Consider the following 18,794-nt stretch of genomic DNA (forward strand, 5'->3'; position numbering starts at 1 on the left):
TCTCTTCTGCCTAGTGTCCATTTAGCAACATCACCCCATCCCCTGCCACCGATTAATTCTTTAAGCACATTTTTACATACATTTAGAACTGGATGTCTTAATTCCTTGTACCACTATTATTAAGACCTCACTGCTATTTTACTGTATAAGAATATAACTCTTCGGCCGGGCGCGGTGGCTCAAGCCTGTAATCCCAGCACTCTGGGAGGCTGAGACGGGCGGATCACGAGGTCAGGAGATAGAGACCATCCTGGCGAACACGGTGAAACCCTGTCTCTACTAAAAAATACAAAAAACTAGCCAGGCGAGGTGGCGGGCGCCTGTAGTCCCAGCTACTTGGGAGGCTGAGGCAGGAGAATGGCGTAAACCCGGGAGGCGGAGCTTGCAGTGAACTGGGTGACAGAGCGAGACTCTGCCTCAAAATAATAATAATAATGATAATCATAATATAACTCTTCTTACCTTTATAAACAGCCTTTAAAGAACTGCCAGAGAATTCAGATTATTTAGATTTCTGAAATACAGTAGTAGTATGTGAACTCCCATTTGGTAATACCTGTACTTTCCTAAAAAACACAAGTGGGAGGCTGGGCACGGTAGCTCACACCTGTAATCCCAGCACTTTGGGAGGCCAAGGTGGGTGGATCACCTGAAGTCAGGAGTTCGAGACCAGCCTGACCAACATGGTGAAACCCCATCTCTACTAAAAATACAAAAATTAGCCAGGCATGATGGCAGGTGCCTGTACTCCTAGCTACTTGGGAGGCTGAGGCAGGAGAATCGCTTGAACCTGGAAGGTGGAGGTTGCAATAAGCCAAGATCGGACCACTGCAGTCCAGCCTGGGCGACAAGAGCAAGACTTCCTCTAAAAAAAAAAAAACCCACAAGTGGGCTAATCACAAATATATTTGAATATATGTACACCCTTAATACTACCAATTACTACACACTTCTAAGGCAATCAGGCAGATCACAATTCAAGAGTGCTGACCATAAGGAAAACGGTCGGGCTGCAATTAAACACCTTCACATTAATAATTAGAATGCTGGATGACGACCCCAACAGTCAAGGCCCAAACTGACTGGGCCCACCGTTCCAAGCACTCCTAACAGCACTCAGGAATCACTCAGGGCCGACCGCTCCCCACAGCTCCACACAGGGTTCCTTCCTCGGGCTGCCCAGCAACTGCCTGTTCTAGGCTTTGCCCAAACCATTCAGCGTCTAATTACTTCTCTCACAGTTTACGTTTAGTATCTTGAAACGGTGGCCTGGCAAAAACGCTAATTAAAAACCAAGCAACAGCCAGGATTATCTTGAGTACGCACCTAGGAAGCTATGGAAGTTGATCAGCCTCCGCCCGAGGAAACCTTGAAGCACACACAACACAAAAACTAAGCCATCGGCCGGGCGCGGTGGCTCAAGCCTGTAATCCCAGCACTTTGGGAGGCCGAGACGGGCGGATCACGAGGTCAGGAGATCGAGACCATCCTGGCTAACACAGTGAAACCCCGTCTCTACTAAAAATACAAAAACTTAGCCGGGCGAGGTGGCGGGCGCCTGTAGTCCCAGCTACTCGGGAGGCTGAGGCAGGAGAATGGCGTGAACCCGGGAGGCGGAGCTTGCAGTGAGCTGAGACTCCGGCTCAAAAAAAAAAAAAAAAAAAAACTAAGCCATCAACGGCACAGGAAGGCATCCCTGAAACAGCAATCCAATGCTGCCATCTACTGGCCATGCGTGTTGAACACAAAAACTAAGCTAATTTAGCAGCTGATTTGCATTAGCCTTCTTAGAGTAGGTTCCAGAATACCTGGCTATCTTCAATACAAACGAGAATTCACAGAAGATAACCACCAACTTTAAAGCAGCCTGGATGTTGGATATACAATATATTTATTTAATATATATTGAAGGAATCAACAAAGATTCACAGCAAACAGGCCTAGCTCTATGGATCAACCAATGGCTCTCCTTTTCTTATTCCTGGCCCATTTTTCCCCTACTTAGGGTACCCTTGGATATTTGAACTACGACCTCTGTCCTTTACTCATGAGACTTTAAGCCTCCCAAGGGCAGGGGCTGTTTCCCTTATTTACCATTTCCCCCAGGATCCAGTCCAGTGATTTAAACAATTAATAAAAGATGGCAAGTGACAGCAAAGTACCAAGAAATTCTGTCAAACACTGATGGAGGACCACCTTTTATTGGTGGAGCATTTTATGGTATACCAAGCATTTTTAATTGCTGTAACCAGTTACCTGCTCAAGAACCCATTGGTCATTATTTACACCACTTTATAGATAAGAACACTAAGGTTCAGAAGTGTAAATGAGGTCCTAAGTTACCATTAAATGTAACTCTAGGCCAGGCGTGGTGGCTCACGCCTGTAATCTCAGCACTGTGGAAGGGCAAAGCAGGTGGATCACCTGAGGTCAGGAGACCAGCCTGGCCAACATGGCCAACAATGCCGTCTCTACTAAAAATACAAAAAAATTAGCTGGGCTTGGTGGCAGGTGCCTGTAATCCCAGCTACTCAGGAGGCTGAGGTTCATAAGAATCGCTTGAACCTGGGAGGCAGAGGTTGCAGTGAGCAAAGATTGCGCCACTGCACTCCAGCCTGGACGACAGAAGCAAGACTGTTTCAAAAAAAAAAAAAAAAAATGTAACTATCTTTCTAAATTTTTGTGAAACTGGTGTGCACCCATCAGCAAGAAAAGCAAAACTCAAACAGTGTGACATGTCCCCTGAAGGTCCACCTGGCAAATGAATGCAGTTACCTTCAAATTTTACATGATGTGGGCTTTTATGACATGAATTTCCAGATCCTAGAGACTGGATTTTAAGTGCCAATTTAGGCAGAAGGATCGCTTGAGCCCAAGAACTTGAGACCAGCCTGGGCAATGTAGTGAGACCCCACTGCTATTAAATTTAAAATAAAAATAAACTAAGTGCCAAGGTAAGAAGATATTACTGTGTGGTAGAAATCAAATATTTTAGTTAGTGACCGACCAGGCTCCCAGTCTGTTACTGAGTGCCACTGACTAAATGTGACAGGCCTGCCTCGAGTACTGAGCCTTATAGCTGAAGCCTCAGCTCTCCCCAGGAAGTTCAGCCTGTGGTTCAGCAGAGGCAAGTCTTAAAGCAAGGACTCAAGTTAGGCTGTCTGAATTCAAATCGTGGCTCCACTTTTTACTAATAGGATCCTGGATAACTTATTTACCTCTCTGCTTCTTCATTATCTTCTTCATATGGATAAGTGTAACCTACTTTATTTGGTTAGTGTGAGGATCGAGTTAAACTAGAGGTACTTGGCACATCCTAAGTGATTAGCTAAATGTTAGCTATTCTGTTTCATTCTGGAAAACTCACTTTTTTCCTAGGCATAAAGAGAAGGCTATTATTCAGCTGGGCGTGGTGGCTCATGCCTGTAATCCTGGCACTTTGGGAGGCCAAGGTGGGTGGATCACTTGAGGTCAGGAGTTTGAGACCAGACTGACCAACATGGTGAAACTCCGTCTCTATCAAAAATACAAAAATTAGCTGGGCATGGTGGTGGGTGCCTGTAATCTCAGCTACTCGGGAGGCTGAGACAGGAGAATTGCTTGAACCCGGGAGGAGGTTGCAGTGAGCCAAGATCGCACCACTGCACTCCAGCCTGGGCGACAGAGCAAAACTCTGTCTCAAAAAAAAAAAAAAAAAAAAAAGAGACTATTATTAACATTGGAAATAATGTGCCAGACTGCTTCCAACTATTTTCATTATTCTGTCTCAAATCTGGTGAAGTGGGTATCATATTCACCACTTTCCAGGCATGGATCAGGTAACTGCAGAGCTTTCTCTAGATTGCACAACTAGTAAGGGGGCTGGCTCTGGAGAAAGTTACCTGCACCTTGGACTGCTGCTCGTCAGCATCTCCAGCCATGCTGATACCGTGTCAGGGTAATTGCGATGCAGCTGTCCTGCCTGGCCCCGGACAGACACAGCAGCCCATTCTTCACACCAGGAAGACACAGAGGTCAAGTTCCACACCTCCTCCATCTGTCGACGTCACAGTCATCACAGCACACATACTGGCACAGCACAGAGTGTACAAAGCAGTGTCACGACCCGCATGGCATTACCAGAGAGATCAAGTGAAGGTCAGAACTCCCAACCTAACGTGTCTAAAAATACAAGCACCTAGACTGAGCGTGACAATTCAAACAACCTCTCTTTGCCAGGAGGCAGTAACAGACCAGACAAGAAAGCTGAAGCGTCATCCAGACAAGACTGAGCCATACCTTCAGCCATGACAGACTCATATGGAAAAGCTCTCTAAGGAGAAGGAAATCCTCCATGATAAATGCTTAGTTTAACATGTTCGATTGGTGCTCAATTGTCTATTGGCTGACAAATCATTTCCACGAGCTGGGCTTTTCTAGCACATTCCTCTGAAATACAAACGTGAAAAGGCAAAACCTAAAAATCTGGTGATCCCCCATCACTAACATTTCTGGGACACTTGGAAAAATGACGTGTTTTTACAGTTGTGAGTGGAAATATGAAACTATGAGGAGCTTTCTGCTGACTGTACAGAGCCCTCTCTAGATCAGGATATACCGACTGTGACCCATGAGCTAACTCTGGCAGCGTCCTGTCTTTGTGCTGCCTGCAAGCTAGGAAAGGCTTTTGTACGTTTAAATGGTTGGGGGGGGGGAACCTTAAGAACAGTAATATGTCATGACATGTGAAAATGATACGAAATTCAAATTTTAGTATCATAAAGTTTACATATTGTACTGTCTACAGCTGCTTTCACACTATAACCGCAGAGCTTAGTAGCTGCGACAGATATATGGCCCAGAAAGTCTAAAATATTTACTAGCTGGCTCTTTATGGAAAAAGTTTGCCAACCTCTGCTCTACATTATATTAAAATGAGCCTTTAGCCAAGCATGGTGGCATGCGCCTGTGGTCCCAGCTACTTGGGAGGCTGAGGCAGGAGGACTGCGTGAGCCCAGGAGGTTGAGCCTGCAGTGAGCTGTCTCTGCGCCACTGTACTCCAGTCTGGGTGACAGAGGAAGACCCTGTCTCATTAAAAAAAAAAAAAAAAAAGGTCAGGCATGGTGGCTCCCACCTGTAATTCCAACACTTTGGGAGGCTGAGGTGGGCAGATCACCTGAGGTCAGGAATTCAAGACCAGCCTGGCCAACAGGGCAAAAACCCCATCTCCACTAAAAATACAAAATTTAGTCAGGTGTGGTGGTGGGCACCTGTAATCCCAGATACTTGGGAGGCTGAGGCAGGAGAATAACTTGAACCCAGGAGGTGGAGTCTGCAGTGAGCCAAGATCATGCCACTGCACTCCAACCTGGGTGACAAGAGTGAAACTCCGTCTCAAAAAAATAAATAAATAAAATAAAAAAGTATAAAAAATTTTAAACAATGAGCCAAACATGGTGACACATGCCTATAGTCTCAGCTACTCGGGAGGCTGAGGCAGGAAGATCCCTTAAACCCAGGGGTTTGAGTTCAGCCTGGGCTACATAGAGAGACCCCATCCCTAAAAGAATTGGCCAGGCACGGTGGCTCACGCCTGTGATCCCAGCACTTTGGGAGGCTGGGATGGGCGGATCATCAGAGGTCAGAAGTTCAGGACCAGCCTGACCAACATGGTGAAACCCCATCTCTACTAAAAATACAAAATTAGCTGGGCGTGGTAGCGCATGCCTGTAATCCCAGCTACTTGGGAGGCTAAGGCAGGAGAATCGCTTGAACCTGGGAGGCGGAGGTTGCAGTGAGCAGAGATTGCACGCCACTGTACTCCATCCAGCCTGGGTGACAGAGCAAGACTCCATCAAAAAAATAAATAAAAAATAAAATTGTATAGTCCATTTGGAAGGCAGCTATGCTCACCACTAGTCCATTTGTATATATATCATAAAACCAATAAAAGATTTTTAGTCACTTAAAAAGGAGGGGAAACAATTTTCATATACAAATTCCCAGAGCACTGCTTGAATAATTAAGGTACATATAAAAAAAAAAAAAAAAAAGAATATGTTGCATATAATTGGGCAGGTTGGTTCTAGGCCAAGAGAGCAAAATACATTTACTTTCTCTCCTTCCTAAGATCTTGAAGAAATAAAGTACCTATACTTAATTTTTTTTTTTTTTTTTGAGACGGAGTCTCACTCTGTTGCCCAGGCTGGAGTGCAATGGCACCATCTCGGCTCACTGAAACCTCTGCCTCCTGGGTTCAAGCAATTCTCCTCCCTCGGCCTCATGAGTAGCTGCTGGGATTACAGGCACCTGCCACCATGCCCGGCTAATTTTTAGTAGAGACAGGGTTTCACCATCCTGGCCAGGCTGGTCTAGAACTCCCAACCTCAGGCGATCTGCCCGCCTCAACCTCCCAAAGTGCTGGGATTACAGGTGTGAGCCACTACGCCCAGCCTATTTAAAATTTTTTAAAGAATGCATCAATAACACTGGAAAACAAGAAGGGATGCATGACATCAATGGAGGAAAAACTTGGAGGAATTCCAAAAAGACAGAAACAAGGTTGAATTAACAAAAACCAGAGTGAAGGAAGGGGCAGTACAAGTTACCAAAGGTAAATGTGGTTTTCCCAAGAGCACCTTGAAGAAACTCCAAGCTGAATCAACACATAGAAAGGGCAGGAGAGGCTGAGGGGGTAACTGTTAGGGCAATTCAAGAATGAAAGTGAACAGTGGCACTAGTTACACGCGTCCCCTCTCTCACAGACAAAGCTGGGAAGGGTGGCTTTCGCATGCTCCATCGAACCAAAGAATACTCCAAAGCAAACGAGCGATAGCTTTAGAATGGCTTGCAAGGATGAATGGACCTGAAAGAGAAGCAGACCAGATCAGGAGCTAACTCTGAACCTCTAGGACAGTCTTAAAAAGCGGGGGAGGGGCTGGACTGAAGAACACAGAAGGAAACCCTCCTTTCTTTGGCAAAGGCAGTAGTTGCCAGCCTGCTCCCTCTCATGCATTCAACAAGGAAGCCTGGCTGCCCACTCTCCAGATTACCTTTCCATTCAGAACATGCGAACTGGCTGGGCACGGTGGCTCACACCTGTAATCCCAGTATTTTGGGATGCTGAGATGGGCGGATAACTTGAGCTCAGCAGTTGAGACCAGCCTGGCCTACATGGGGAAAACCTGTCTTTACTAAAAATACAGTAACTGTTGTATTATTGGGCCAGGTATGGTGGTGCATGCCTGTGGTGCCAGCTACTTGGGAGGCTGGGGTGGGAGGAGTGCTTGAACCGGGTTGATGGAGGCTGCAGTGAGCGGAGATCACGGTACAGCACTCCAGCCTGAGTGACAAAGAGAGACGCCGTCTCAAAAAACAAACAAAGAAAACAACAGGCAAACTCCCCTCCTCTCCAGGAAAGAGGCCTAAAGGAGAAACAGGCACACACATCTTGATATATTTAAAGTACAAGAGACATTATAGACACAAAACAGGCTTCTATGAAAAAAAGGAGCAATTAAACAACTAGAAATGTCTAGGAATTTAAAATGACTGCAGAACAAAAATTTTCAGAAAATCTCATGAAACAGAGAAGAGATAAAAACACGAAAACATGAATGGAGGCCTGGCTTGGTGCCTCATGCTTGTAATGCAGTGCTTTGGGAGGCAGAGGCAGAAGGACTGCTTGAGCCCAGGAGTTTGAGACCAGTCTGAGCTGAGACTCCTGTCTCTACAAAAAAATAAAAGTAGGTAGACACGGTGGAGCACACCTATAGTCCCAGCTACTCCAGAGGCTGAGGTGGGAGGATCACTTGAGCCCAGGAGTTAGAGGTTACAGTGAGCTATGATCACACCAGTGCACTCCAGCCTGGGTGACAAAGTGGAGACTATCTCTAAAATAATTAAAAAAAAAAAAAAGAAAAAAAAAAGGATGAATAGACACGGAGGATAGATCCACATGGCCAACAATCTAACAAGAGTTCAAGAACCTGAGAACAAGAGACAATACAGTGGACAAAATAACCCGAGAAATGATACTAACTTTTCACGTGCTAAGGCACGCATTTCGATTGCATGGGCGCATCAGATGCTGAGACATTTATCCTGATGGGACTTTTGAATACCAAAGATAAGGACATCTTGTAAGCCTCTACAGATAATCAGTACTCACAATGGTCTTTAAACGTTCAGAGGCAAAGCCGGACGTGGTGGCTCACGCCTGTAATGCCGAGGTAGGCAGATCACCTGAGGTCAGGAGTTCGAGACAAGCCTGACCAACATGGCAAAACCCTAAGTCTCTACTAAAAATACAAGACTGGCGCCTGTAATCCCCAGCTACTCAGGAGGCCGAGGCAGGAGAATTGCTTGAACCCAGGAGACGGAGGTTGCAGTGAACAGAGATTGCGCCATTGCACTCCAGCTTGGGCAACAGAGCAAGACTCTATCTCAAAAAATAAAATAATATTAAATTAAAATTTAAAAATCAGATTAAAAACACTGTCATAAAACTATTTCCAAACATAATTTCAGAACCACCTGAAAGAGAAACTAATTCTAGAAATAAGTCTCAGTGAGTCTATTTGACCTACAAGATTTGAAAGATAAACATTTTCCTTCAGCAGAACTTCAATGATAGTTAGCATCCATAAAAGCAAAACACACAAGAGGAAATAGAAAAGTATTATATCCCAGGTATTATTAGAATCTGCAGTGTAACTTACTTTGTACCCTGTACTAGACAAGATATTTGGACTTACAAGCATATTTGCAGACTGGCAAACTGAGTTTAGGTACTGGAACCTCAAGAGTTGGAGGAAAGAAAAGGGAAAGGAAGACAGCTGGAGAGGATGCAACAAGACCAAGAAACTTCCCAGATATCCTTCCAGAACAATTCTGATTGTCACTTCAGATGCGTCAGAACTTTTTTTTTTTTTTTTTTAGATGGAGTCTCGCAGTTGCCCAGGCTGGAGTGTAGTGGTGCAATCTCAGCTCGCTGCAACCTCACCTCCCGGGTTCAAGCAATTCTCCTGCCTCAGCCTCCCGAGTAGCTGGGATTACAGGCACACACCACTAACATCTGGCTAATTTTTACATAAAGACAGGGTTTTGCCATGTTGCCCAGGCTGGTCTCGAACTCCTAACCTCAAGTGATCCCCCCCCTCTCCTTGGCCTCCCAAAGTGCTGACGTGAGCCACTGTACCCGGCCGGCATCATAACTTCTAAGCACTTATTTTCATGGACTTGCCAAGAGCCCAAGAGCAGCCTGGGCAACGCAGTGAGACCCCGTCTCTACAATAAATAAAATAAAAATGTTCCTTTCTGCACAATTCTCCACAATCCAACAGTGGTCTCTAACTTTTGAAGACAGGAGAATCGCATCAATGCATTGAGAAACTTAGAACAGGCTTCTAAACATTTAGTAAAACGAGCCTCCTCAGGTGTCCGCCTGTGTTTTCAGTATATGGCTGGTGTCTACCCGGGGCCTATGTCAGAATCAGCAGATGCTCAGGCCCCACTTGGAGATATTAAAATCCAGAAGATCTGAATGGGGCCCATGCATTTTTTGTCTATACTGGAAGGAGAAAAAAATGGTTATAGGGACATTCAAACTGGATGGTACCAATTTTGTTTAGCCTTCTTTCCCCTGGGCACTGTTGCCCACATCGCTGACACGGAATTCTTGCTAAGTATTAATATATGATTCAAGTGCTGCTTTGAGGCCACATAGGGCCAGAGGACAGCTAAGGTTTTCACTTGAGGTCTCACTCCCTCCATGGGAAGGCTGATTTTCTCCCATTCTAAGAATAACGATAAATAAAAAGTATCTTAGCTGCTTTCCACGAAAGTCCAAACAGGTTTACTATGAGGCTAAACACCCGTGCACACTGTCCTTCAAATTTCTAAATATTTACTGAAGTATAACCACCACTTAAGTGGCTATCAAAGCCCTATAAACTCTGCTGTATCTCCCTTCCTAACTCCAAGAAGCCAGAACACAATTGCCTCCCTTTTAGTAAACATTATAGAAACCTCCTTGATTATCCCACTTTATAAGTTATATGACTACATGGATACACTCCCATTATAATGTCAGTCTCAAGTTTCCTCTCACTGAACTTTTCATTAATATGCAAATTTCTTCCCTTTTTTTTTTTTTTTTTTGAGATGGAGTTTCACACTTATCGCCCAAGCTGGAGTGCAACGCGCGATCTCGCGATCTCGGCTCACCACAACCTCCACCGGGTTCAAGCAATTCTCCTGTCTCAGCCTCCTGAGGAGCTGGGATTACAGGCATGCGCCACCAGCTCGGCTTATTTTGTATTTTTAGTAGAGATAGGGTTTGTCCATGTTGGTCAGGCTGGTCTCTAACTCCCGACCTCAGGTGATTCACCTGCCTTGGCCTCCCAAAGTGCTGGGATTACAGGCGTGAGCCACTGTGCCTCGCCCTGGAATTTCTTCCCTTTCTTAAAAGCTGCTTTTGGCAGGGCGTGATGGCTCATGCCTGTAATCCCAGTACTTTTGGGAGGCTGAGGTGGGAGGATTGTTTGAGCCCAGGATTGAGACCAGCTGGGGCAACATGGCAAAACCGTCTGGACAAAATATACAAATTTGTTTTAAAGCTGCTTTTGTTGGGGGTCAATGTTCTTGCTCAGGGGTCTCTTGAATTGCCTTAGGCCCCAAGCTCAAAGATTCTTTTTTTTAGAGACAGAGTATTGCTCCTACTCTATCACCCAGGCTGGAGTGCAATGGTGCAATCTCGGCTCACTGACACCTCCTCCTCCCGGGTTCAAGTGATTCTCCTGCCTCAGCTTCCCAAGCAGCTGGGATGTACAGGTGTGCACTTTTTTTTTTTTTTTTAATTTTAGTACAGACAGGGTTTCACCATGTTGCCCAGGCTGGTCTTGAACGCCTGATTTCAAGTGATCCGTGCCTCGGCCTCCCAAAGTGCTGGGATTACAGGCATGAACCACTGTGCCCAGCCAAAGGTCTTCAGGATCTTCCAGAATCCTCTCCAGAGCTTCTCAAGCTTTCCAGGAATAAGTACATTTGGGGAAAGGAGGGGCAGAGCTCAAGAATACTCCCTAATCTTTTTGGAAGAATCCCCTGGGGCACTTGTTAAATATGCACTCCACCAGACTTCTCCACAGGAACTGATTCAAGATGGGTGAAAGACCAGAAATCTGCATTTTAACAAGTGTCCCAAAGGATTCTGATTATACCTCTTTTCCTAAGATGCCTGCCACAGCTCCTGCATGCTCCACCTTCTTCCAGGCAGTGTGTGGTCTTCTCTGCCTAGCCCCCTCACCCTGCAACCTGTCCCCTTCCAAAGCACCCTCCTTTTTCACCTAATTCAAAGCAAAGCGTTTCTTGACAAATTCAGCCACACCAATTTCTCTTCCAACTCCCGCTGCAATTAGTCATGTTGCATTTTACATGTACTGTTCAATAAAGCTTGAGGATAAATTGCTATCAATTCATCTTATTTGTTCTAAGTAAAGTCTAGTGTTGAGACAGCAAGCAAGGTTAAATGATCTGCAAATGTTAAGTGTGTGGAATGTGAATCTGGAGCCATGGTTATTAATCCCAAAGAACCCCAGTTCACCATATTTAAACTGTTGCCATTGAATCCTAACAGAAAAATCATACATTAGTTTTCCCACAAGGAAAGCAATTTATTCCATAGCAGCTTGATAATTACAAGCTTTCCCATTTCTTCTCTCATCAGCAGTTTACTCACATAGTTAAAGGACATATTAAATAAAGCTGCCTTCTCAAATGAGTTGGTGGCATTTGCCTTTAAAATTGTACCATGAAAAAAGCAAATGTTCTAATGGTAGAGAACAGTAGCTCAGCCAACTCTTCATTCTCTAAGGAGGGATGTGGAGGATAGCATTTATAAACCCACGGATGACTTCCAACTGCGTTTGTTTCATCCAGTACAGTAACTGTGGCAACTGCTACTTCTTATGGGGGCTGCTATCCTTGCGAAAAGAAAGCCAAACACCGAGATCATCCCCAAGGTCACCTTTTAATTCTAAAAACCTGGAATCTGATAACTCCAAAGGGACTGTACTTATCTTCCCAATAACCACCAACTGCCAAGGGGCATTAAGTTATGCAGGAACTGACTAGCAAATGTGGACAGGTGTTGGGACTCACCACTCCCCATCAAAAGGCTCAGGAGTGGAGAGGAGTTTTCGGCTCCTTAAATGTCTCTCTCACATATGGGTGCCAGATGTCCAAATTTGAGGGCATAGAATAACAATCTGGAGTTATTCTTTTTGTCATTTCATTTGGTTATGTGGAATCCAGGGCCCATCATGAATGACTCAGACTTAATAGGTCTATAGTAGGATCTAAGAATCTGCATTTTAAAAATGCACTTAATAGGCTGGGCGCAGTGGCTCATGCCTGTCATCCCAGCACTTTGGAAGGCAAAGGCAGGTGGATCACCAGAGCTGATGAGAGAGCCTAGGCAATGTGTTGAAATCCCGTTCCTACTAAAAATACAAAAATTAGCCCAGCACAGTGGTGTGTCTGTAGTCACAGCTACTCCGGAGGCTGAGACAGGAGAATTGCTTGAGCCTGGGAGGTGGAGTTTGCAGTGAGCAGAGGTGGTGCCACTACACTCCAGCCTGGGCAACAGTGCGAGACCTTGTCTCAAAAAAAATTAAAATTAAAATTAAAAAGTACTTAGTGCTGGCTCTGAGGCTCTTTGGAAAACAATGTCCATTTTGCAAAGTGCCTCTTCTCTCACCCTTCCTCATCTGTGTCTCATGCCTTTCTGCATTTATGCCTGCTCTTTCCAAACAAAATGCTTTATAGTAATCAATCTCTTCCAATACTAACCATGCTTCAAGAGCCAGCTGAAATGCCATCCACTTCTAGAAGCCTAAAAGGGACTTCCTGCTTTCCTGCACCCTTGTGCCATTTCCAAGTCCAGAGAATAAAAGGTGTTTCATTTCATTAAACAGCCATTTCTTTGTGCAAATCTCATCTCTTACTGGGCAGTAAACTCCTTAGGGACTGACTAAAAAGCTCATGTTCTTTTTAGCTCCTATAATAAAGCACCTACATTGTGTAAGACATTCTGTAAAGATCTGGAATGAGTGAACAAGCAATGAATGAATCAATGCATGCACATGTTTCTTCCAACAAGCCGAAGTTAAAACTGCATGATACAGGAAAAATGTCTAGACTTTACAGTAACTGCCTACAAAAGTTTAAGTACCATAAAGTCCTTCAATTTCCTAATCTGTAAAACTAGGGGGTTTCAGGAGATTTCTTAAAAGAAGTTCATTAAACACTTTCTTGAGTCAAAAGCCCAACATTCCAATCTGACCTGATATTTATTACTCAGATAACAGTAATTGCTCAGATAACACAGCCATCTCTATCTGTTTTACACAAGCTAACTGTATTCCCACGAGGAGGCACCTACTAACCCTGTCTCTGAGACTGAGGGAATTTAAGATAAAAGCTGGTACAAAAGACATCTCGTTTTCTTTTACTTTTCCTACCTCAAACCTTACAATGTAGTTCTTAAAATTTCCAGCAAGAAAAAAGTTATCAGGTGGTATACCCATTCTGGCAGTTATTTCACAATGTGCCACATTCCTACGAAACTGGGGGTGGGGGTGGGGAATCTAACTGTCAAGTTTATTCTAAGGAACAATATAGTTCAGAGTATCCAGCAACCAATTCAACATCCTAATTTTACAACTAAGTTGGGCGTGGTTGGCTTCCACCTGCAAATCTCCGCTACTCCAGAGTCTGAGGATAGCCTGAGGCCAGGAGTTTGATACTAGTTTGGGAAATATCTAAACATCCGCCAGCAATGCAAATAGAGTTTAAAGTACTGGCTTCAATCACATTCCAGATAATCGTTTTATATATATATGCATTTTTAAATTTTTATTAATTTTATTTTGAGACGGAGTTTCACTCTTGTCGCCAAGGCTGGAGTGCAATGGTGCGATCTCCAGAGGTTCACTGCAACCTCTGCCTCCTGGGTTTAAGCGATTCTCCTGCCTCAGCCTCTTAGCTGGGATATTACAGGCGAGTGCCACCACGCCCACACCCGTTGGCCAGGATGGTCACGAACTCCTGACCTCAGGTGATCCAGCCGACTCGGCCTCCCACGGTGCTGGATCACAGGCGTGAGCCACCGCGCCCGGCCTATTTTTAAAACTTTATAGGCCGGGAGCGGTGGCTCACGCTTGTAATCCCAGCACTTTGGAAGGCGGAAGCGGGCGGATCACCTGGGTTCGGGAGTTCGAGGCCAGCCTGACCAACATGGAGAAACCCCATCTCTACTAAAAACACAAAAATTAGCCAGGCGTGGTGGCGCATGCCTGTAATCCCAGTTACTCGGGAGGCTTAGGCAGGAGAATTGCTTGAACCCGGAGACGGAGGTTGCGGTGAGCCAAGATCGCACCATTTCACTCCAGCCTGGGCAACAAGAGCAAAATTCCCTCTCGGAAAAAAAAAAAAAAATGCTATGTATTGCCTAGTTTTGAAAGAAAAAATTTATCAATGTTAAAAGTATAATTAATTTGTATGTAATTTGTGGCCACGGTAATGTGTGCCCAGGCAGAAACAGAGGTGGCTAAAAAGGGGGAAAAAAAAGGGTAATTACTATGATGTATAAAAACAGCTGTTGGTGAAACTAAGGCCTCACTTTTACAAGATCTTAGGTACACAGGACACAAAATTATGTTAAGTATTAAGAGTTGAAGTCTCCAAAAAAGAAAAAAAAATCCAAAGAAACGTAAAATGACCGGGTGCGATGGCTTGCGCCTGTAATCCCAGCACTTTGGGAGGCTGAGGTGAGTGGATCACGAGGTCAGGAGTTCAAGACCAGCCTGGCCAAAATGGTGAAACCCCGTCTCTACTAAATATACAAAAATTAGCTAGGCGTGGTGGCGGGCGCCTGTAATCCCAGCTAGTCGGGAGGCTGAGGCAGGAGAATCGCTCGAACCCGGGAGGCGGAGGTTGCGGTGAGCCGGTATCCTGCCACTGCACTCCAGCCTGGGTGACAGAGTGAGACTCCGTCTCAAAACAAAAAAAAAAAAAAAAAAAAAGAAAGAAAGAAAAAGAAACGTTAAATGAATCAATGTGTTATCACGACTTAAAAAACTTAATATCTAGACCACGAAAGCCATATGAACAAATAAGCATCATTTAGATTTTTTCCATCAAAATTTCCGTTAATTTCCGTGCAATAAAAAGTGTAACCAAAATAGTAACTCGTAGCCTCGGAAGGGGGAAATTTAACGTAGGTCAAGAGCAAGAAATTCTGAAAGCACGGCCTCCAAGGGTCAAGCGAGAACCTGAATACAGTCTCCCATTTCTTACCAGCTTTGATGCAAGCCCCAGGCAAGTCGGGGGACACGGAAAGAGGAAAAAGGGAACAGAGAAGGTTGCTCCGGGAAGGTTTCAGGCCAGATCCCACGAACTGCAGCCCCGGGCTTCCCATTCATTCCGCGCTGTCTCCAGGTGGCGGCCGAGCGTTGGCGGCCGTGGCGTTCTCCGCCCAGAAATGGGGTGCACTCACCTGTTCGGGAACACGACCTCGCGGCGCCCGAGGCCGCCGAGACCGCCGCCAGCAGCCTGGGGGATGCGGGCCTGGGAGCAGACGCCGGCGGGGAAAACGGGCGGCGCAGCCCTGGGGCGGGCAGGCGGCGCAGGCCGGGCGCGTCCCTCTGCAGCAGGGCCGAGCAGAGTCGCCGCGGACTATGAAACATGCCGGGCACCGCCGCCACCAACGCGGAGCCCGGCTGGGGCCGAGGGCAGCGAGTCGAGCCGACTGTCCGAGCAGTCTGGGCGGATGCTCCCAGGCTCCTTCTCGCGCGGCGCAGGTCCTGGGGAAATCCCGGGCAGCAGAGCCGGAGAGTGAGGCGCCAGAGCGCTGCGTCGGCACCGTCTGCTGTGAGACCTGGCGAAGAGCTGCAGGCCGCTCGGCTAGCGCTGCGCGCTGACAAAGCGGGCGCTACCAAGTGGGAGGCGGAGGGGGATCCGCAGGACCCGGCCACTGCGCGGCCACGCCGGGCTCCCTCGACCCGGCGTAATCCTGTTTTAAAAGGAAGCAGAGCTTAGGCTGATTTATCGGGTAGAATCTGTAGGCGGTCTAAAGTAAGAGGTATCCGTTGAAGCAGTTCTGAAGCAAAAAGCGTCCCCTTCCGCTGGCCAGCATGGAAACGCCCACAGGCTGGGAATCCCGAGACAGTTCCAGGGCTGTGGCCCAGGGGACACGTGTCTGTCAGAGTTGCAGACGGCGTCCGTGTGTGCATGCGCGGGTCTGTGTGGATACAGCAAAAGTCGTCCGCCTCCGACCCCCTCGGCAGGATGTGTTGCGTTAAACGACATTAAGCACAATAAAGCACCGACTATGTGCGAGGCGACGGTGATTAAAACAGCGTCCCTTTCCTCAGAGGTGTTACACTTAGGCAAAGGGAGCAGAAGAAGGTGGCAAGGGAAATCAGACCAGAAAGCTCTACAAGGTAGACTGAGATTAGTGCCACAAGATGCCAAAGATTGGCGATAGAGATGACAACAGGCCCGGGATCTCTAGAAGGTACATTAGAAGGATTGGCATTTGAGTTGGCCTATGACGTGAAGGTCTAGAATTTACCCACGTGAAACTTTGGTGGGGGCGGTGGTGAATTATAAATGAAAAAAGTAAATAAGGGTGTATTTGGGGAAACAACTCTTAGTCATTCATGTAAGATGGAAGCTAAGGAGTAAGAGGACAGATGCGTGGATAGGTTGTAGTGTAGAAGGAGGGGGATTATAGTAGGTTTAACTCTGTAGATAGCTTCGAGCCGTTGACGTTTTGTAAGCTGGGCAAGGATATGGTCAGGGCTGTGCTTTAATTGGAAATCACATGTCTCTGGTTCATGAAAAGGCAGAAAGGAAATCAGCTGAGATAACAGATACTGTAGACCTGCATCAGGTTACTGTTACTGGAAAAGAAAGGATGGAAGAAACATCTCAGATAGGCTGGGCAGGAAATGATGACTAATCAGGAATAGAAATGGGATGAGGGGGAGGGAAAACCCAAGACTGGATTCTTCTCTGAATGATTCATGAGTTAGAAATGTATTCTGTTGGTTTTCCCATGATTTTGCTGATTCCCCTGTGTTGTGGAATTGCAAACTTTTCATCACAGGAATATTCTAAATATTTTTCAGACCTAGAGGTGTCTAACTCCTAGAGGGTGTGGACAGATCAACTGGCACAAGTTGATTACAACTTCTGGCAGATAAGCTCCTTGGAAGTCATTAAAGCCTCAATTTCAGTTTCCTTATCTATAAAACATAGAATCACACCTTAGTCATTAGGTGAAGTAAAAGGTGATAATAAGCTACTCTGGGCACACTGCCTACGGGGTAGCCCTGCTCCACAAGGAGTAGTACTTGTAAAAAGAAAATTTTTTTTAAGGTAATAATAAAATTAGCCTATGAAAAGTGTTTTGCAAATATAGCAAAGTGTTGATTTTGAATCTAGGTAGTGGGTATATATGGGTATAGGGACCATGGGAAAAATGTTCCCTTTGCCCTCTGAAGTTCACTGAAAAATCATCTCACAAAAGGCAGATTAATGGGAGAGAAGGCATATGCATTTATTAACGTGTGCACAGGGAGAAACACATGCCCGACGGGGTTCAGAAGCTTGTCTACCATCCTGGCAAACAGACTTGGGGAGAGAGGAGCAGAGGCATTGTGTTGAGGGGATGACTAGGGAAAGTGAATGGATCAGGGCACAGGGATGAACTTGCACATTATCTTGTGAAAGGGTCTTTTCGGGTGGTTACATTTTTGGTCTTACAGAGAGGGGAAGAAAAAACAATTGTTCCTTTTGGTGGGTCTGGATCGTAGCCAGATAAAGGAACTTCAACTTCATCCTGTGCTTTGGGAGAGATGGTGCAGGGCAGTGAGGTCAGAGAGACCTTGAGGCTTCCATTCAACATGTCAAAGCCCCACATTTTGGGGTATCGGTTTCTGAGTCCCGACACGAGTGTTCACTTACAATTATTTTTCCTCCGTATATTTGGAGATTTTCATAATAAAATGTTGGGGGAAAGTGCTTTGAAAAATGAAAGATACTGTTCAAATATAAACTGTCACTATTTAAAGAGATCCAAAGAGCATGCTATCCTGAAAGTGCATCATAGTTTTTATTTTTATTTGTTTATTTATTCGAGACGGAGTCTTGCTCTGTTGCCCAGGCTGGAGTGCAGTGGCATGATCACGGCTCACTGCAACTTCCGCCTCCTGGGTTCCAGCCATTCTCCTCCCTCAGCCTCCCAAGTAGCTCTGGCTACAGGCGCGTGCCACCATGCCCGGCTAATTTTTGTATTTTTTAGTAGAGACAGGGTTTCATGATATTGGCCAGGCTGGTCTCAAACTCCTGACCTCAGGTGATCCCCTTGCCTCAGTCTCCCAAAGTGCTGGGATTACAGGCATAAGCCACCGTGCTCGGCCTGAATAATATTTTTTATAATATATTAAACACTAAGCAATCAGAAAGATAGAAATTAAAACTTATTCCCTTGAAAATTTATTCAGTTAACATTTGTTGAATATACATTATGTGCCAGGCTCTATATTAGAGCATATAAAAATAAATTGAACAAAATCTATTGACAGTTTAGGGGGTAAGGCATTGTATAAACAAAAATATTTGTAATTATCTACTAATAAATACAGAATCACTATATGGACAAAGTATTGTGGGAACAGAGAAGAGGAAATGTTACTGGAAAGGGTCACAATCCAGACCCCAAAAGAGGGTTCTTGGATCTTGCACAAGAA

General features: G+C 45.5%; 1 protein-coding gene across 4 annotated transcripts in view; it reads right to left on the reverse strand.

The window, feature by feature from the left end:
- NOCT (nocturnin) overlaps nucleotides 1–16,205 on the reverse strand; it is a 32,332-nt gene extending 16,127 nt beyond the window's left edge. The window contains exons 1-2 of one of the 4 annotated variants that reach the window (XM_031664263.1): nucleotides 951–1,471; nucleotides 463–566 (exon numbers count right to left, since the gene is read on the reverse strand). Coding sequence is in view for 2 of the 4 variants with exons in the window: in XM_003899200.5 (XP_003899249.1) it covers nucleotides 15,536–15,725 (190 nt within the window). In the remaining 2 variants the exon portion in view is untranslated. Of the gene's footprint in view, nucleotides 1–462; nucleotides 650–950; nucleotides 1,472–15,336 lie in introns of those variants that run through there. The other 3 variants (XM_003899200.5, XM_009207573.4, XM_017959048.3) reach the window with 3 other exon arrangements.
- Between the last annotated feature and the right edge of the window lie 2,589 nt (nucleotides 16,206–18,794).

This window comes from Papio anubis, chromosome 3 (genome assembly GCF_008728515.1).
Source record: "Papio anubis isolate 15944 chromosome 3, Panubis1.0, whole genome shotgun sequence".
NCBI lineage: Eukaryota > Metazoa > Chordata > Mammalia > Primates > Cercopithecidae > Papio > Papio anubis.